Here is a 21522-nt window from a genome sequence, read left to right as displayed (position 1 = left end):
ACCCCCCCCCATCAGATAGCTTTAATTACTCCTACTGGGCATGTCGTTCCTGAGTATGTACTGTTTTTTTTTTTCTTCTTCTTTCACCGTAGACATGAAAGTTGATCAATAAAAAAAGAAAGAATCTGCTATAATATAAACCCTGAACATGAAGCAGATTATCTTACACGCGGCTGATCGTACGTTTCTTTGATCCTTACCCTGTTTTATAAGTCGAGCACCTCGTTTCTTAACGTGCTACAAAGAAAATTCAATAATTTTCACCAGAACAATATCTGGACCTTTTTGTAGACCATATGTAGCAATCTGCTCAGCTTAAACTATAAGTGTGTGTGGCTCCTTTTTGAATAAAGGACATTGAATTCACAGAAACAATGGACCGTGACGGGCTAATATATGTGCCAGCTCGTGCTAAGAGTTAAGGTGAAGACATGCAGAGAGGCATTTGTTTTCAGCACTGAGAATTCGGAGGCTGCATCTGCTCGGTCATGACCTGCAGCTCCGGAGTGGGGATAAAAAGAGTGAGAAAGCTGCTGTCAGGTCATTGTGAAAGTTCCAGGGGGAAATCTACTCCATACTGTTGGTTTTTAGATAAGGTCTTTCGGGGTAGGGGTGGGAGATGGAGATGGATTAAGCTGACTTAAGAAAATTAAGAACGTAAGATTAAGAATAATTCCCATGAGGCAGTTCATACTCATTTTTTTAATCAAGGACTAGGTTAGGGGAAGGATACAATAATGGGTGGCGTGATAAAAGGGAGAAAGAGTGACAAGGCCAGGAAGGGAGGGAGGGCAAGAGGGAGGGAGGGAAGGAGGGAGAGAGGGCGAGACAAAGAGACAAAGACAAACAAACACACAGATGAACAAAATTCTACTCACCCAGCCCAGGAGCCAGAGCTGTGGTAGCACTGGGATCCATTTGGAAAGGGTTAATCATCATTTGTGGATCTGAATGGTTGTCCAGCTTCATGCCGGTCAGGCCGATGTTCTGAGCCAGATAGTATTGATAGAGCTCGGCTTCTGCCGGCGCCAGGCCCAGGTGAAGGTTGTGCTGGATCTGCTTCATGTTCTGCTGCAAGAGCATCATGTTGTGCATGTGCTTCTCGCTAGTCATGTGAATGCGTAGATTACGTGCAACGTTGGTTTCGTAATCACATACCTCACAGCGCCAAGTGGGCTTCTGCTTTGGCTTGGACGGCGACGGTGCACTGCACCCACTGAGGGCGCCACCGGTGACAGGGGCAGCGTGGTTGTAGGTGGGCTCTGAGGTGCCATTCTGCAGGTTTTGCACATTATTAAGATGCTTGTCCGACTGCATATGAATGCTTAGGTTGCCTTTGGTGGTGGTGGAGTAGTTGCACACCTCGCAGCGGAAAGGCTTGTACCCGCATGTGTAACTCTCTCCCCGGGCTAGGCGCGGGTGAGCCTGTCCAGTGCGACAGTACGCGCAGGAGCCACCCGACTCCGGGTGCTTCTCCTTCATATGGGCGTCCAGCGTCTGCTGGTACTTATAGTGCCAGTTGCACTTGGGGCACTTGAGCGTTTTGCAGGAATTCCGTGAGTGCATCATGGTCATGTGGCCGCCCAGAGAGCGGGAAGACCCGAGCACAGTATCGCACTTTGGGCACTCGATGCCGCTGCCCGGGGAACCCTCCGCTGGACCAGGAGTGCTGGGCGTACTGGGTGTGGCAGCGTGCTGGTGCAGAGGGCCTGGGCTTTCGTCATCTCGTCGCATCAGGTCGAGGGGATGAGAGGGCGGTGTGCCATCTCTGCCTCCGTTAGAATCACTGTAGTCCTTGCTGCCTCCGCTGCAGTTGACAGAGTCATTGCTGCAGTCCCTGCTGGCGGAAACGTGCTTACCCTTTTCTAGGTCATCAGGAACAGTCACAGAAGAAGAAGAGCTACCCCTTTCAGTAAATTTTAGCACACTGGATGATAAAGGAGAAATGCTTTGGTTTAAAAGAGGGAAATCTTTGCTACTGGTATTGTCCACTAGTTCATCTACACCGTCATCGTCAAGCTCGTTTAAGTACATATCATCGTCCTCCTCTGCATCGACTGCATCACCCGGCTCGCTTTTGATGGGGAACTCCCCATTAGAATGCAAAGTGCTAGCGTTCTTCTGCCGCTCACAGTTGCTCTCCTGGTCCCTAGCCCCCGGAGATGAGCAATGGAGGGAAGCAGAGCCGACAGGAGACTTAAGTGCTGAGGCAGGTGTTCCCCCAAGTATTATCTCAGCCTTTGGCATTTGCGTACTCCTGGGTGACTGCTCTGCAGAGGAAGCTGAACTGGCACTTCCTTTCAAAAAGGCAAAACTGGCCTGCAAGGAATCGCCGTTCTCTACGTGTAAGGCGTTCCACAGGCCGCGAATGCCTGAATCAGGGCCCATGAAGTTTGCAGTAGAAAAGTGGGGTAACACAGAATTAGATTTTTTTGGTTCCAGAAAGCTTATAAGAGGTTCTTTGTCTTTGCCAATGCCCTGTATGATGGCAGAGACACATTTATTACTAAGGAGCTTCTGCTCCTCCTCGTTGAGGGTCATCCGATGATCATGCACAGCATGGGTTACAAACGACCTACTATAACCAAAAGAAAGCTTGCACAAGAAACACATCAGAATGGGTTTCCTCTTCCCGTCGCTTATGCAACCATCAAATTTGGACAAGTCCACATTGTTAGGAACATCTTTGGACACACAGGAGTTTTTGGCTGCGCCATCAATGGTAAGATAGTCTTTATCACTCTTGTGTCGGAGATCGTAGACACGGAAACTGTGCAACACAGGACCAACTTCTGCTAATGCTGAGGTATTTGGGAAAGCCTGATCGGCTGTAAATGGTTTCCCGAGGGATGAAGCAATGTGAAAAGTATTGATCACCTGTGGGTAAAAGGACATGGGGGCAGTGACAGACTGCTCAGTCTTGTCCCCGGCACCGATTTGAGAGTTTGAAAACAGTGCTGGGGAAAACAGGCTTTTGATACCTGACTGGGCGATCTGACCACTTTCTTTGGAGTCCTCAAGAATGAAAGCTGAGCCATCAGGCTGGTAGACTATCTCTCCTGTCAGGTTCTCCACATCGCTGTCCTCGAGGTCACTGACCTCGCTCTCGTTCTCGTCCTTCAAAAGGGGAAGGCGGGCGTTCGGGCAGTGGTGCTCCATGTATTTTTGTAAACTTGAGAAAGAAGTGGCACATTCGTTGCAGGGGATCTGTTTAGTGGAGGCGCCTGGGGCGGCAGCCGCATTCTCCGTGCTCAATCCCAATGCAAACTCTCGCCGGTTCTCGTCCGTCCTTAGGTTGTCGTCCGCAGGGCTGTTTTCCTTGTCAGGCTCCATCCCAAGGACTTTCTCTGGCACCTCATTATCAAGATGTGGCGTTTCACGTAGCTTTGATATCTTCTGCCCATTTTCCTGCCATGAAAGAGAAGGAGAGTCACAGGTTTCCATGGCAATCGCTACATGGGGATCTCATTTCATCCAGTCTGTCAGGGACCTGTGTGGGGAAACAAAAAACAAAAAAACAAAGAGAGAACAGTTAAGAATATGTACAGCGGTAAAGGATCAAATCAACAACTCATGTTAAACGTACGACATAAAGTACAGCACTCTAGTACTGTTCAAAAAAACAACACACAAAAACGAGTCATGATTACGAAACCTGGCGTAGGGAAAGTCCAAAAAGAAAATTCAAATCACCACCGGTTTCTTTCCTGTGTTGCTGATTTAATCAGACTGCTCCCTCTGAAAGATCCAGCGGGTATTTAACAAGCCCTGATTACGCACCTATCCAAATTCTAGCGCTGACCTAACATCCAGGCCGAACTCTAATAAACATTTTGCAAACACACACACACACACACACACACACCAACACACTCCAATCATCCTTAGGGGACCATCCAATAATTTCATTTTATTTATTTTTTTCCCTCTCCATTTTCTTTATTTGGCACCTTCCAAAAAAATAAAGAAAATAATAAAATAAAAAAAATCCTGGCACATGAGAAACACCATTTGAAATACCATTGTGATGTTATCAATCTTGGAAGGCTGCCCATCTTTCAACCGTCACTGCTTCAATCAGCCTCTCTCCAGGCTTTCACAAATCATACGTGTGCCTCACTGATGAAAATCTTTCAATCATTTTCTCTCTCTCTCTCTATTACTCTCTCTCTCTCTCTCTCTCTCTTTTTCCTCTCTCTTTCTCTTTCTCATGGCTCATGGATGATTTGGTCTTCAGGTCCGGAATGCAGATGTGAAGCCTGACTATCGACCCCTGTGCCCTGGGCACATCAGGAAATGAATCTCTGTCATGTTGCATGTTTCCAAAAAAAGGCTAAATGATAGCTTTGCTACAATGCCAGACTGGTGCGTTAATTTCAAATAATAACTTAAAGACAAATAACACTAAAATGAGTGGAACTGGAAATATTTGCAAATAATAATAATAATAATAATAATAATAATAGTTATGATGATAAGTGTCTGGTTGTGGTTATTTTTTATTTTATTTTATTTTTTGCCTATGAAGCATTTTTAGAATAATTTAAAACAACCCCTGGCTAGACATGCTAGTAGAGGTGAAAACAAAAATATATAAAGATAGCTTAGGCAAGTAAAAAAAAATTGTGGGAGAAAAAAAAAAAAAAAAAACTAACAACCTGTGAAAAAATCTGTCTTTGTCTTATCCGAGTGCAAAATTAGCAACCCCGAAAACAAGCTTCCTCCCGCCCAAAAAAACAGACGGGAGTAGGTGGGCCAGCATTTATGCAATCCTGCAGGAATGTGTGTCTAAAAGCACGTTTGGCGGCGAGGCCGGGCCCAGATTACAGAGCTCTCCTGTGATCATTTGTGCATCTCCCCTGCAAGATCACAAGGCACCATCACAGAGCCAGCAGCTGTGTCTTCAGAGCCTGTGGGTGCACGGTAACAGAGTGTGTGCCTGCATGCGAGTGTGTGTGTGTGTGTGTGTGTGTGTGTGAGTGAGAGCGTGCGAGTGTGTGCCATAGACAGCAGCACATTCCTGCCACATTCTGTCTTGGGTGCATGTCATTAAAGAACGACCTTCACATGATGGACACGGACTCCCTGTCAGGACGTGACGTGTATCGGTTGTACTACACGTCTTTAGGTTTGTACGGGATGGTTAGCAGATGTAACCGCAGCGCTGAGCTTTTCCCATGTTTTCATTCGCAGGTGTCGCTTAATCTGTTTGATCCTTTTATATTCGTTAATTGCGAGCTGTAAAAAAAAAAAGCGGGATGAAGTTTGAGGATGTATTGTTGGATTTTCCTCCGATATGTTCGCAGGGGTTTAGGAACGCGCGAACAAACGCGTGAACTTTGACGTTGTTACTGTACGTAGTCTGAACATTCTCAGTGTCTGTTCGATCGAGCTAATCGTTTTCTACCCCACTTTGACAAACCTGAAACCTACAGTAGAGACACAAGAGACAAACAATTACTATATCAAATGACTTCCTCCTTTCGTTTCGCCATTTCAGGCGTCTTCACAGATTCCCAATCCCACACCAGCTGACTTAAGTGTGAAACAGTTTTTCCTCCGTGTTTTTTTTAAAAATTTATTTCTAAACCTACAAAGAGAAGGCTTGGGAGAGAGAAAGAGAGAGAGACAAAAAAAGCGCTCCTGAATACAAAGACCTTTCCCTCGGAACAGAAAGGACTCTGAAAACAATGAGGACAGGTCTGCCTGCATGGAGAAACAGTTCCCGGTTTTCCCATTGGAACAAAGCAACGGCAAACAGTGTTTCTACCTCAGGTTTTTAATTAAGACTGTCCCGGCCCCCTTCTCGCCACGGTCCGTGGAGACTCGGCCCTGTGAAGTGATTAAAAAGAATGTGATCTGATCAAGAGAGAGGAATAATGGGGCAGGAATGCTCGCTTCGTCGCAGCGCTAAGTTCTTGGGAAAAGAGGGCTGAGGGACTCTTTTGGCTATTGTTTTTCTCCGCTGCCTCCCCCTCAGTCACCCTTTTCTCTCTCTCTCTCTTTCTTTCTATCTTTTTTTTTTATTTAAAGGAGCGCACCGAGAACGAAAGACAGCAGGCATTTCTTTCTTTTTCTTTTCTTTCTTTCTTTCTTTTTTGTTGCACTTCTAAGCTAAGGATTTCACTTGCTCTTTTTCTCCCCTCTAAGACATTACTTTTGATTCGTTCTGTCTTTGGGTAAAAGACGAAACACAGGTTAAAAAGTTAGAGCGCTAACATGCGGGAAAGAAGAAGAAGAAGAAGAAAAAGAAAGAGGAATATCTTTGAACTATATCAGGTTTAGTAAAGGTCAACCCCCCGCCCCACCAAGCTCCCCCCTCCCGAGTCGTCTCGGGCTTTTTTTTTTTCCCCCTTTCGCTAAATCCTCTATCAAAATGTCATAGTGAGTTGGACAAAGACAATAGGGAGTCACGGTGTGAGTGGAGCCATGAATAGGCCTTCGTGAGAGTAATTATACCTGTTTATTTGTTGCCAAGCTGATGAGAAATCCATCAAAGTGGTATTATCTGGACATCAACAGGACTTTTCTTTTTCTGGGTTCTTAGGACACACCGGAGGGAGGGATGAGGGAGGGGTTAATGCTTTCTTGTTTAAAGGATCCATGGGAATAAGTTAAAAAACAAACAAAAAAAAACAATAAAAGGATATATTTGTGCATTCTTTTTTCACTTTTGCCTTTTATGCGAAGTCTGCCTTGAGGTGTAACAGGAGAAGCAGCGGGACTCCCTGGTGTCACAGATACGTTTAAGGCCCTCATTTTCAATAGGCACCGTATCATTACCGCCGGGTGTGGCGCGATTCTGCGGTGGCAGACGCGTAGCACGGGAATCTTTCTGTACAAATTACCTGTCCGCAAAACAGCCTTTAGGAGATAAATTCAAACGTCGGTGACATGAAGACAAATCTGTAGTCCATGTCCAAAATGCAAACCTGTATAAACACGCTCAAGCGCCTCCAAGCATTAGCTATACACACACACACACACACACACATATATATATGTATGAATATATGACATGTGTTACTTGTTAATTCTGCCCAAGAAAAGAGAAGAGAAAGGCTCGGAGTTGTGCTCGGTTCGACGACCCCCTCACCCATTTGCAAACTTTTAGCATGAGGGCCTGGTATCAAAGAGAAACATAATCTACATAGCTAATGTCTCTCTCTCTCTCTCTCTCTCTCTCTCTTCTTCTCCCCCCCCCCCACTCCAAATTCAAAGCTGCAATTTTTCTTTGCCCGGCAATCTGGAAACACTCTGGAGTTAATTACGACTGATTCGAAATGAACCGCACAAACAAAGGCCAGTCTATGTCCAGACAATTATACTGCATTAACCGGCTTAGAGCTTCCTGCTGATGTTGCCCGGGTTCTTCTGCCTCGCCTGCGCGGCCGCCATTAACGAGGGCCGGCGCACAAGAATGTGTGACGACCTCTCGTGACACGGCGCAAACTTTCAGCCCGAGTCGCCACAAAGGGGAGAAGGTAATTAAGTTTGAAAGAAAAGAGCCCTCGCAACAAACAATGGTGCTGTGTCTCTGGAAGAGCGAGGGAGGGAGGTGGAAAGGGAGGGAGAGAGAGAGAGAGAGAGAGAGAGAGAGAGAGGGAGGGGTGAAAAAAAAGAGAGAAAAAGAAAAAAGAAGAAGAAAAATCATTAACATTCACAGGAACAGAGAGAGAGAGAGAGAGAGAGAGAGAGATCAGGGGCGAAAAGGGGAACACTATTTCTTTTTTTTTAAGCAGGTTCTCCACCGGCCTTCCTCTTTTAGCCTTTTATTTCACCCCACATCTGGTTTCATGTCTTTTCTTTCTGGTGCCCATGTGATGGCAAATCATCACTTATGGCCCACCTCCACATCCTCCTCCTCCTCCTCCTCTTCCTCCTCCTCTCTCTCTCTAATGCTCAGATTTGCAAAGTGAACTCCAACACTTTGCATTTTTTTTCACTTGAATTACACATAGGGAGTTGAGAACCTGGTATATTTATATATATATATAATATAATATAATAAAAAGAAAAGCATGCATCTGCTCGACCTCCCACCTGAGACACATCAGCACTCTGTACTGTATATTTTGCAAAGGGGAAAAAAAAATGGCTCGAATGCAAATCAGTGCATTATCCTACTTTTTGTGTGTGTGTGTGTGTGTGTGTGTCCTCCTACCGCCTGTGAGGATTTGAGCTTAATTAGCTGAGAGGATATGTTATTTGGAGAGTACAGCACTTTAATGACACATCCACATGTGAACGCACACACACACACGCACACACACACACACACACACACACGGAGCACCATGGAGGCTCATGTGAGAATGAATACACATGCTTATTCTCAGAGGAGGCGCTGAGGAAAATGAGCACTGGTTACTCTCTTATTCATCGTCTCGGTGCTGCCGGACTCGTCATGTCCTCACGTACAGTGTGTTCGCTCTGACAGGGCAAAAAAAAAAACTCAGCTTTTCCTTTTTTCCTCTCTCTTTCGCTCTCTCGTTTTAGTGTGTGTATGTGTATTAATGTGTGTGTGTGTGTGTGTGTGTGTTTGTTCCATACTCAACAAGAAAGAATCTAACTGCAGCTTTGCCAGTCTCATGCGCGGTAATCACCCTCTCTTTGTCTAGCCCATGCAAAGCAGGATTAGAATTAAAATGATGACTGACTAATCCCTTGATTTCCCTGTGCTAAATAAATATTAATCTACTGGTCAATCGAGGCTTTGTGAAGCACGAGGTACAGTGTATAGAAAATGAAGGTGATCGTACCGGTTATGGAAATCGTTTCTTTTTTCACATGAGCCGTGCAGCTTTGTGTGTGTGTGTGTGTGTGTGTGTGTGTGTGTGTGTGTGTGTGTGTGTGTGTGTGAGTGTGTGTTGTTATTTAAGTGGAATTAACAAAGCAGGATTATTTTAGAAGACGTAAACTTAATCTAGGTTTAGATAAAAGCTGATCGTCTTTGTTTTTTTGTTGTTGTTTTTTTCCGAGCGAGCTGTGATGAAGGGAAGCGTTTGTGGACTTCACTAGGTATGTACGCTACAGACGTGCCAGTCATGCTGCTGTTGGACAGGACACGCAGATAACTGAGTAAACATGGACCATATGCCTGCCAGAGACAGAGAGAGACACAAACACACACTCGTTCTGTCTCTCTGTCTATATTCCTTTTGATTTAACAGCAGTTTGTTCAGCTCCTTCTTCCTAGACGCGAGCGTTCCGGCCTCGACTCTGCGGGTCGCATCGTTTATTAATTCTCCGATTCCGACCTTTCTGCACTGTCATTTCTCCACAAGAAACAACAAAGGTTTAAAGTTCAAGGCCCTTCGGTAAAGACGGCGCTCTCCGCCTGGCGGTCCTGTAATTATCCGCTATTATAAACATAATCACAGGCCAGGTATCCCTGCTCACATTCCAGACCTGTTAGACACTAAACGCAAATCTCAACCAAAATATTTCAAAACGCATAAATCACACACAAAAAATAAAATTAAATGTCGGCCGGTACAGACGTGACACGATGGAGATGGACGTGAGCCGACCCGGTGATATCTCTCCATATTTCTGGAGCCAGAGAATTACTAATTAACTTAAAGTCTGGGCTTATATTTAATTAGCGAGCGCTCCAAATGAACTTTAGACCAAAGGCATTTGCTTTTTTAAACAAACGTCGTACTGACAGCTGTTGCGAGTTTGTACCCTTTGTGAAAAAAAGAAGAAGAAGAAGAAGAAGGAAAAAAAAAGTTTTTTCGGTGCCGTCGCGGGGTCGATGCTTCGTTTGGCGAGAGCTCTCGAGTGTTCCGTTTGAAAATTGTACATTTTAATTGGATTCCACTCCAAACAAACAACTGTCACATGTAATTAGCGTGGGCTTAGATTAGGACCGCAATATTCCATTATCAAATCAACATGAATGTCACGCAGCGTTCCAACCCAACTGGCTCAGGACCAGTCGACTTCAACAAATCGCTCATACTCTCTCCCATTTGCTTCCTAAAACAGCCAGAAATAAACGACTCACGAAAATATAATTGTTTTTTTTTTTTCGGTCTTTCTTTTTGTACATCTTTCACTAAGATTTAATTTGTAATTTAATGGTTTGCTTAAAAAATAACACAAGATTTGTCTTTTAGATGAAAAGGGCAAGAAAACTATCTGAGTCGCGGTAATGAAGAGAAACATTAAAAGAGACGCTGATTATTATTTTTTTTTCTCCATCGGTGCCATTTGAAGGTCCGGTCTCGGCCTGGGAACGCTATCAGAGAACGGAAGGGCGGTGCGCTTTAGCTTCAGCTTCATACATCTGGGCTGGTGGATGAGACGTTGGTGGGGGATTTTAAGGTCAATGAGAAGTTGGATGAGAGAGCGAAGCCTTGCGTCAGCATAACCGGCGGTTAATTAAAGCGAAGAAAACATATTATTTCCAAAGTCTGGGAAGTTAATACGCGGGATTTGTTTTGTCGTGAAATGCCACGCGGTAATAATAAGCAGAGGAAACCTGACCTGAAAATCAAATATCTGTGTGTGTGTGTGTGTGTGTGTGTGTGTATATATAGCATCATTATGGAGGCATGAGGAATATACCTTACTCCACTCCCTTGACCTCTTCCTCTAATTCTAACATCTCTCTGCTACATGATTTTTACATCTCACTTGATCCTTGATTTGATTTTTTTTTAAACCCACCCTGAGTGACCTCAATTTCCCCTAATGGTTTTTTCATACTACATTTTTGACCATCTTTTCCTGCTACGCTTCTAAACTTTCAGTGATTATCCACAAGGCAATGACCCCCCCACCTAAAAAAAAAGCCCAAAATCGAGGAAGATGCTCCATCATGCAGGACGATCCCTAATGGTTGTGGGTTTATTTATCCTTTTTTTTTCCCTTTGACGCAAACTGCTGCACCAACCGCTCATTTTCTCCACCGCTTGCCCCGTCATTATACCTCGCTGACGAGGTGACCTACGGTGCCACCTGAAACACCTCCGCCACACAGCGTCCATCTTTAAAGCGAATAATTAGAGATGATTCTGGCACACATGGCAGCCCGCTGCAGCGAGACAGGATATGAGAAGTCTAGCATTAAATAAATACTTCTGTGGAGACGGCAGCTGCTTCTCCTGACCTCAGGCCTGAAACACAAACAGCGTGCGGGGATCGTGTCTGGAAAGCTGCTTGTTTCTCCATAAACACACACACACACACACACACACACACACATGGCATGGTCAGGCTAATATCCCCAGCTCATTGTCCTGAGCTAACTAAGCACCATGAATATTAATGGGGGCAGAGCTCTCACTTATTTGTTTACATAAGGCACGACTGGTCATCCATATTCAATTACGCTCTCATGGCTTCTTCTCAGAGGGAATGATCAGCGCGCCATGCAGATGGGTTTCGCAGAAGAAGGTGCATGAACACATGTTCGAATATTTCACGTCTCTGGGAAATGCCATCTGCCCCGCAGGTCACTGATCTGAACTGCACCTCTTCAGATGGGGGGCAAAGGGCGTTGAACTTATTTAGAGTATGACCGTATCCATAAAACAAACAGTGACACGAATCTGTCGACGACAGCGAGAGCGCCTGAGCGAGAGAGAGAGAGAGCGAGAGAAAGCAGGATCTGGATTTAAAATTCCAGTGCTTCAGCAAAACTCTCATCCATCCAATGATCTATCTATAGATAATAAACCAAGACAACACACACACACATTGTTATATTGTTGTTGTTGTTTTTAATGAGTAAGATCCCAAAATACAGACTTAAGCCTCGGGTTTTGGGGCAACGACAACGATTTTCTCAGCCCTTGTACCATCCACATGCTCCAAACACACGCACACACACACACACACGTGTGTAGCCCCAAGTAGCCCCTGAGCTGCTAGCATCCCTCGCTGTCAGGAGGCTTTGCTAATGAAAGAAAAGCCCGCCATCCAGGCCATGCTTGGTTTGTCAACCCTGATTGGTTGAAGCAGGCCCGGCGCGCTCTCTGCCATGGCAGCAGGCAGGGCGGTGTTCTCCGATTAAACGAGTGCAGCATCTCTCTCTCGCTTTCCTTAACCTCGCAGGATTTCATACACAGCTCTGGGCCAAATGATTAACATACACGGTCCATCATGTTGATCTCTGCGCATAATTCCCTTTTCAGCCGGAATAAAGGCATGAATGTTGCATGCGCTGCAACACCCCTCCCTTTTTATGTTTTTCTCTTTCTGTTTTTTATTTTACTATTATTATTATTATTATTATTATTAATTTATTTGAATATCCTGTACAAGAGGCTTCATGCCAAGCAGGAGAAAAGCATAAGAAGAAGAAGAACAAGTAGAAGTAGAAGAAGAAGAAGAAAAAAATCCCCAGCTCCTAGACGAGACGTGGGGGCCGACAGAAAAAGTAATGCGATCCCTACTGGCTGTAGACCAAGAGCAACAAAAACATTTAGATAACTGTGTTCAATAATGAAAGTTTTCAGTGAGGACAGAAATTACATTTCCTCACGATAACAAGGCCTTCCCATAACAAGGCTCGCAAAAACGTCCGAAACGCCCGTGTCCTCATCACTCATGTGCGCTCGCATGTCCGTAGGGGGGGGTGGGGGTTAGATGAGGGTGGGGAGTGTAGGGGCGTCGGTAATTCTATTAGCTTCCTCTTTTTTACGGAGGCAGAGGCGTTTTAACAGCATCCGTACTACGGGGGGACAGAGACAGGCAGGACTGTCCTGCGCGTACAACGTTCAACATCTGGTAAAGCGTGTCTGGATTGTCCACTCAAGACGTTAAAGCATGACCTGTCTCTCAGAGAGAAGGGCCTCTCCAAAAAGAAACGCAGACGGGGTCCTTCCTGCGTGGCGCGTTCCCCTTTCACGGGGGTTAAACCAGCGGGGTGGGGGGGGGGGACATCGCCTCTCTTCCGTCTCTCTGATGGAAATATTACCGCTGCTGAGATGAAGAAATCGCTCTCCGTCGTTTCTTTTTATTGTCACATCAAGCTTTCGGCTGATTTGATGTGTTTAAGATTCACGTCAGCGTGATGTCATCATCCAATCAAACACACGCATTTATAAATCAGTCAAAATGCGCTGCTATTTAAATATAGAGTTTTTATCATTTAAAAAAATAATAATAATAATCAGACATACGTCTTCGTATTTTATCAATAAAAACACCTCGGTGCGGTTTAATACCTGCAATATTGAGTGCCTGGCCTTCCCATTGTGTCTAAACGCTGCTGCATAAAGCAGCCGGAGCCTCTATTTACTAGCGGAGAGAGGGGGCCATTACCATACATATTACTTCACGTAATGACAAAATCTGCAGGCATCTCGGGAGGCTCCTGGAATATGAAGCCGCGTGCTTGTTGTCTCGAGTCCTCGACAAACGCATCTTTAGGGAGAGCTGGCCCAGAAATAAAGAGAGAGGCAGGCAGCGTTTTCGCTCGCCTTTCATCTCAGTCACTCAGTCATCCATTCAGTGGGCCATTCAGAGCCACTGTGCATTATGCAAAAAAATGCTAATCCTTTTCCGATGCTTTCACACTTGTACAAACCCCCATTCCCCCCAGTGAAAAGCAATTATATCAGTTTACATTTCTGTCAAAAAACAGGATTAATGCAGGAGTACTAGCAATGTGGAGGGTATCTCTCTGCCCCCCCCCCTCCCCTTTACCACACACACACACACACACACACACACACACACGCAAGCTAACGGAAACTAGAGATTATTCGAGACGCCATTCTCTTTCCTCCACCTCGACGAAAAAAAAAAAAAAAAAACAAGTGGAGAGGCTCTAAGAATGTTATTTAATTAGCCGAAGGGAAAAGAAGAGAGTTTTAGTTGCTGTGGAAACTCTTCCCTGACCCGACCTTCTCCCTGCCAAGGCCCGAGCAGAATGAGATCCAGTCTGGCCTTTTAATCAGAAACAAATTATGGAAGAATGCTGCCAGGTTGGACGATCCCATCTGCAGCCTCGTTGTCTCCGCGCTCGTACGTCAGGCGCCATGACAAACAAGACGAGGAAAAGGAAGACCACCCCTTTTTTTTTTTTTTTTTATAATCGCCCGCCCCCCCCCCCCGAGCTGAGTTTTGCATATGCAAATTCCCACACAAGGGAATCGTGTATAAACAAGTGTCATTGTCAGGCGGATTACTCTGGGATGTGTTTTATTTATTTATTTATTTATTTATTTATTTATTACTTCTTTTTTTTTTTTTAAAACAGGAGGGGTGGCTGGTATACAGGCCCATTAGTCAGCACAATTAACCCTGTCTCCGTAGAGACTAATGAAATTTCGCTATGGTATGACTTAAATTAGATAGCTGGTTATGCGTTTCCACAATCCGACTCCGAATCCATTATTTGCCCCGGGAACAATGAGGCGTTTGTGCTCGGCTGATCTGTGCCAGCTGAACAAACCCTCTGAGCTGACAATTTGCATATGTTAATATAATTAAGCGCTAATTACACGAAACTTGCACGCATTCGCTCACACTTTCCGCAGGCGTCGCGGAGCTCGAACCTAATCCGAGCGTTTAACCCTTCAGACGGCATCTGAGCGAAGAAGAGGAAGGGATAGTAGGGGTGGAGGGGAGAGGGGTGGGCGGGGGTGGGGGGGGGGGACTCGGCCTTGTCCGTAATGGCCTCGGGGCTGACACCAAACGGCCCCCGCTTAATACATTAAGCCAGCTCCTGACTTCTCAGCTTTCTCCAGAACGGAGTGTGCTCTGCAGCCTCCTAACCAGACCAAATTCAATTGGGCCTGCAACAAAAGCCCCACAGTTCCTCGACCAACAATGTGATAATTTTCTCAGCGCTGTCCATGGAATCATCAGGACCGCAGACACACAAACCCGAGAGCGAGAGAGAGACAGCGGTGGTCTTTATTAAACATGCAGTGCGGGGCGAATCCACATCAAGCACAAACAAATCACTCACTACTCGTGTTTCTTGACGAGCCAGCACTCGGTGATGAGTGCCACCATTTTTCCGCCCTTAAAATTAAAAATAAGTCATGTTTGATGTTCGATTTGACAGGTCTAACTTAAACATGTCTCGCACGCACTGACAAACATTTCCTTAGCAAAACAGACAAGGAAAAGATCCTCATAACATCACACCCAGATGTGTGACGATGTGCGGATTTCGAGACGGTGAAGGAATCTTTAAGGAAATCAAACAGCCGTGGTCAGATTAAAAGGGGCCTTTGTCCTCATCTGTCTGCGTTTCTTTTAGCGAGCTAAATTAAGCGAGTCTCTTCAAAAGGTGTAAGATGAGCCAAATGGGAGGGAAAAAAAAAAAAAAAAAAGAAAATGTTCTATCGCATCTGAAATTCATGCAGCTGTGCAGAATGTAGTCCAGATGGTGCAGGAGGAACGGAGAAAAAACAAACACCTGATGACGGACAGCGAAAGCTTAGAGGATCACGATAACGCTGGGGTTAAAGAAAACAGAAATAAACCTTTCAACTGCTCCACTGTACAGGACAGAGCGTAATGAATTTCCGCAGACGCAAATGGAATAACACACCGTTTTTGTGTTTTCGGAGCCTGAGGTTTTTAAGTCATTGCTAAATGCTTAATATCATGCTGAAGCAAAAACCTGTATTTTTTTGCTGAGTGCTTCTTAAAAGGCCTTTTAAGGAAAATATACACTACACACATTTCCCGAAGGAAAAAGGGGAAAAAAATATCAGTAGGGAATGGACATCTTTTGTTTATTCATGGAGCTTTCCGAAATATGTGCATACATTACATCCGTGTGTGTGTGTGTGTGTGTGGAAAGCTCCTGCTTAATTATTAGAGCAATGTTTTAGCGTGCAACCAGAGCTACGGTCGAGCCGATGTGTGTTAATGTCAGAAAGGCAGAGGCTGTCGAGCCCTGTGCACTGCCATGGGATTTTCAGTGTTGAACAGGCTTGTAGCAACCGTCGCTGCTGTGGGGGATTTTAAATCATTCGGCCTCTTCCATTAGACTCGAGACTTATTGAGGTGGAAACCATAAAATATGAGGAAGGGAAATTTAATCCTTGAAATATTGATTTGCACATTAATATGGTATAGGCAGAGGGCAATCTGGCTTCATAGAAATGACACTTTTTTTCCCCCGACCCTGAGCCAATCGTACCTCAGGAACACATCTGAATATCAGAGAGTCGCTACAGGCCAGGCCCGGCTAGCTCTACGGGTTTTAATCGGAAATGCTATGCGAGGTCCTCGTCTACAGCAAACGTGCACGTTTTTTCGAACGAGAAAGCAACACTCGGAGCAATTCCACAGGCTACACCAGTGCCACACACTCACACACTCACACACACTCACACAGCCTACATTTGTTTCGAGCAACCCCTTGGAATAACGACTAACATTTTAGCAAATATGAACGTCTTTTCTGACTGACAAACATTTTGCATACGTGCTATGAAGGTTTATGGAAATACAATCTGATGTGACTATGTAAATTTACATAATTAGCTCTGTGGAAGCTGAATGTTGTTGTTGCTAGTACACAAACCAAAGATCACCGTGGGTCGAGCCAATGACGCAAAGCAAAGAAAAGGAATCTTTGAAAAATCCTGAAAGCTGAGAGATAAAGAAATATAATCCTGCAGAATAAAAAAGTGCTTTATTTTATCAGTGCGATGCAAGATTTAAAAATAATAATAATAACAACAACAATAATGATAATACAAACAAGATGATTTGTAAATAAATCCAAGGCTATGCAAGCAAATCTGTAAAAGATGTGCAGAAAATATGTGCATTGTTCAGATGTGGAATTAAAAAGATATAAAGATAAATAAAATAAAGGATTAGATCCGTGCAGTCCATAAAAAGCAGGAATGTTTTGTTTGTTTGTTTTTTTATCATGTAAACAGCAAAAAAAAAAAAAAAAAACACATACAATCACACTGATTTTCTTTTTTTCTCTGTCTCTCTATAGTCTCCACACACACACTCACACACCACACACACGCGCGCGCACTGAGACACAGGCTGAGTCTCGGCTCTCTGGCGGGTTTTTATCCTGCGCTCTGGTGATCGATCCCGGTGTGTCACCACCGCCAGGGTTCCAATCGGAGCCGAGAACCTCAAACTGGCCCGCGAGCAACGGCACACACACACACACACACTCATACACACACTGACTACATCCTTGGCTCTTGGTCTCGTAAAGCCTGAAGCGGCTGTAAACACGAGGACGCGGGAACGGAGACGCGGGACACAGCGGAAAGCCTGCGGAGACTCGGGACACGAAAGAAAAGGAATGGAAGCATATCCTAAAAACACGGAAGCGGCTCCGCGTGTGTGTGTGTGTGTGTGTGTGTGTGTGTGAGGGAAACAGACAGAAAGAGCGAAACGTCACGCTCCGGTTTGGGATTTCTCCGAACTCTTCCTTGTTTTTTCCCCCGTTTTTATCATGATGTTTGTTTGTTTTTTTGCTCAGGCTCACATGAGCACCAGGTAGACTCTAACAATGACATGGAACTACATTTTTTAGGACGCAGAAACAAACCGGGAACCATTTGAAGAGCGCAAAGCGGTCCGGAGTGCTGTTTCAGTTCAGTCTGGTCTAAGGGTTTTGGTTTCTTCCACATGATGCAAGTGTGTTACTGATGAACATCGACATGGATAGGTCAGATTAGACGAGATTAGATGAGATCTGATCAGATCATAGGACCCAAACCTAAAGCGCGCTGTTTGTGCGTCCTGTTATGTTTCGCGTTCATGGAAAGACTAAGCGAAGTCCGAGCGGATCAGAATGTCAGATCGGATATTTTAGGGATGTAAATACTAACAATAATTATGATAATAATGGTAAAAGTTCCGTAGGCTACATGCGATCTGATCCGTGACAGCCTTTAAACAAGGCACAGCCTACAAAGATACATTAACGATACACTTAAAAAGAAAGGAAAGTGATTGATCATTAAAGTTAGTGGGGACAAAAAGGAAAGAAAAAACTTACTCGTCCCCCCCTGCAGCTTCCTCCTTCCTCCTTCTCCTTCTTCCGAAATGTTCTTCGTTTTCGAAGAAAATCACATCCAATGCGACCGAAAGTTGGAACAAAAAAAAGAGAGAAGAAAAAAAAAAAAAAACTCAAATAATCCTCCAAGTATCTTGGAAAAAAATGTATATAGATAAAAAAAAAAGGATCAAAAATATGCAGCCGGATAAAAAAGAGAATGAAAGACGAATAGATAGATAGATAAATAGATAGAGTAATAGAGATAGATAGAGAGAAGAGAAGAGAGACAGAGAGAGCGAGTCGATCCTCTGGGTCCGCTCGGTAAAAGCCGCGCCGCACGGCCGCCTCGCGCTTTCGGTTGTGTGGCGACAGAGAGGGGGGTCTCAGGGTAAAAAGGAGGGTCGGAAATGAAAATCCGATATGTCTTTATTCGGCTAATTATTACGGTTTAAGCCCTGTTTTTTTTTTTTAAAGGAAAAAAATGGCTGATTAAGTTGAGTGCGCATGTCTGTGTGTGTCTATTCCCGATATGCACTCTGGTAATGAGAGAGAGAAAGAGAGAGAGGGAGAGGGAGGGAGGAAGAGAGAGAGAGTGAGGGAGAGAGAGAGAGAGAGGGAGGCGTAATTAGTGAGGTGATCAACAGTCTCCGCATTGCAAACGACGCGCTGGTGCAACTTGGTGAAGGAGAAATCAGACTATCGCGATACCTACGTCCGGTCTAAAGGGGGGGCCATGGAGATACTGGTGGTGGGCAAACAGCAACAGCAAGCTGATGAACGTCCTCTACAACAATGAGAGCACTTTTAGAAGTCATTACTGCTTTAAAAAAAAAAAAAAAAAAAAAAACGATGGGGGTTTTTATAATAAGAGAAAAAAGAAAAATCAGCATATTGTCGGGTTTCAGTTAAACACGCAAAATATCTCAAGCTCTGGATTGACTAAACAGGAACATTGTGCACTTTCTGATCAAATACTTGTAAACACAACAACAACAGCAACAAAGATATATTAGTGTTAATGACGTTTGCGTGTGTGTGTGTGAGAGAGAAAGAGGGGACAGTAATTGTTCAGAAAGAAAGAAAAATCATGGACAAAATAGTCGAAATATAAATATAAGCAGGCCTGATGTTTTATTAGTTGGGAGTTGTTTTCTTCTTTGTCAAATAAGGTTTTTGGTGAAGAAAAAAAAACGATTGGATGAGATCTGCTCTCAATCAATTTCAAGAAGTCAATTATACACTGTTTTTTAATTATAATAATAATAATAATAATAATAATTCCACATTGTACGTTAAATATTGTAATGCAAGAATAATGCAATCAAAAAGCATGTTTATCTCCTAATCCATCTTAAAAAATCAGACGAGTGTGCACCTATTCCTGTTTTATATCTAATGCGGCTGAAAATAGTGCAGCAAAACAGATCAATGACACAAAATACAATTCCGTTTATTGTTACCTTTCTGTTTATGTTACATAAACCAGGCTACAGGCTTGAGACTTAATCCATAAATGCTAATACTGAAAAGATCAATAACCCAAGTGAGTTTCATGGCAAACTTCAGACATGCAGCTTTGCACACACAACACACACACAAACAGGCCTCCAAAAATAAACTATACCAAACACACACACACACACACACACACACAGTTCTGTATTCACATCCTTAAAGTTTTAGATCATGCCAGGACTCATGACTCGGGTTCTCGGAGTACTTTTGGTCTCCAAATGCTGCAGAAAGCACAGAGAGAGTGAGAGAGAGATCGGCTCAGGTTTGTGGGGGGAAAAATCGAAGGCGGTTGAAGCTGAGCTCGGGATCTGATGGTCAGGAGAAACGAGCGATCATGTCGGTGATAAGGATGCTGTGAGCTGTGCTGGGGAAAAGCTGCGCGCCCTCGGACCGCCATGTCTGGACTTTTTTACGGGTCTTTTGGTCAGCGGAGGCGTGAACTCATTTGGCCCCAAAAGATCCTTTTTTTTTTTTTTTTTTTAAACACCCGGGGGGCAACCGAGCCGAGCATTGCATCCACACCGGCACGACGTGTTCAGCGCGAGCCTCCTTCAGCTCGACTTGTATTTTATTTCATTTAATTTTCACCTTCTTTGAAGCACAAACGCGACGACGCAAAAAGGTTTGCATTTCCGCGAAGGACTTTATAAACTTACCGATTTTTAAGGACTCACTCCTTTTGCATGTCGTTTACATTGTATCGTTGCATGCTTTTTTTTTTTTTTTTTTGGCGGATGATGCGGTGCACGTGGCTCTGCACCTCACACGCATTTTAATTCTTTTTTTTTCACGATGAAATGCAAAAAGTAAGTCGAATTTAAAAGCCTGAACGCTCTGATATCCTGTGCACCCTCTACATCCAAGACTGCACCGTTACCGACTTTCCTTCCCTGCTGCTCTCCTGCTCTGTTCCACGGAGCTGCTCTTAATCAAACACTGTCTAAATGTAATGCTTTATTGTAATTTATTGTCCTGATCTTGAACCTTGAATTAACACTTTAAGATGTGTTCAAAGCATGTGCAATTATTCAAATGTTTGTCTTTATTCTTTTAAAGAAAATACACATTTAAAGCAGTGAAACTGTATGATGACAGTGGCTTATTATTTGTATTATTATTATTATTATTATTAAAGATTTTTTAAAATAATCTATGTACTATCATTTACAATTACAAGGAAAAAAACGAATCTCAGTATTTTATCAAATTTGCTGATTATGTTTAAAAAGCACACAACGCGAAACAGTGCTGTGAGCATGCTTATTGTTATGATGATTGAGCAGATAATAAAAGCAGAGCTCTGATTCGGTTCTACATTACACCACATTGCACACCGGTATTGTGTGTTTGTTCAGTAACCTGATGGTTCAGTCGGGTTCTGTGAGTAAAGTTTCTGGGTGGGTTCTAAGTGCCTGGCGCCCTCTGGGGTGGGAGAGGTCAGGTTTGGACACTTTCTGACCCTTCTGTACTACAGAAACAATCCGAAACCAAAACACTAGAACAACATATCGAATAAAGTCAGCAGTAAAAAAAAAAAATAATAATAAAAGGAAAAGAAAGAAAGCCTAGCACACATGCACAACCTCAGGGAGCTATTCTTAAAGCTTAAAGACTGGAGAGGGGGAAAGCGATCGGGGAACAATATTTCTATTAAAAAATTAAAAAAACAATAACCTAATCGCAAATAGATATAAAAATGCAAATATCTAACATTTCCTAAACATAAATTAATTAAAAGTAAAATATTTCACAGATGAAAACATCTTTAACAAATAAACACTATCGATTTGTTTACCAGCAATAAATGTATAAATGAATCCTAACAAATACATATCTAAAAAAAAAAAAAAACAATTCAAGATTTTACCAAAACAACAAAACCAGCGTGGCAAATCGTTACGATAATAAAATATCCCATGAAATCTTTCAATCTTTACATTTCACTCACAAAAAAACAATCTGAGCAAAAATATCCAGCATCAGTGCAAAATCTTCTCCAAAAAAAAAAAAAAAAAGGAACGCGTGCGTAAAAACGCAAACCCGCA

At 43.7% G+C, this 21522-nt stretch overlaps 1 protein-coding gene across 1 annotated transcript in view; it reads right to left on the bottom strand.

Moving 5' to 3' along the window:
* zfhx4 (zinc finger homeobox 4) overlaps nucleotides 1-18353 on the bottom strand; it is a 73867-nt gene extending 55514 nt beyond the window's left edge. Inside the window, exons 1-2 of the mRNA XM_053487712.1 lie at nucleotides 17963-18353; nucleotides 879-3490 (exon numbers count right to left, since the gene is read on the bottom strand). Coding sequence (XP_053343687.1) covers nucleotides 879-3444 — 2566 coding nt within the window. The 5' untranslated portion in view covers nucleotides 3445-3490; nucleotides 17963-18353. The remainder of the gene's footprint in view (nucleotides 1-878; nucleotides 3491-17962) is intronic.
* Between the last annotated feature and the right edge of the window lie 3169 nt (nucleotides 18354-21522).

The sequence above is a fragment of the Clarias gariepinus genome, chromosome 26, assembly GCF_024256425.1.
Source record: "Clarias gariepinus isolate MV-2021 ecotype Netherlands chromosome 26, CGAR_prim_01v2, whole genome shotgun sequence".
Taxonomy (NCBI): Eukaryota; Metazoa; Chordata; class Actinopteri; order Siluriformes; family Clariidae; genus Clarias; species Clarias gariepinus.
The sequence above is the reverse complement of the archived record's forward strand: the minus strand, read 5'-3'. Positions and strand labels throughout refer to the sequence as shown.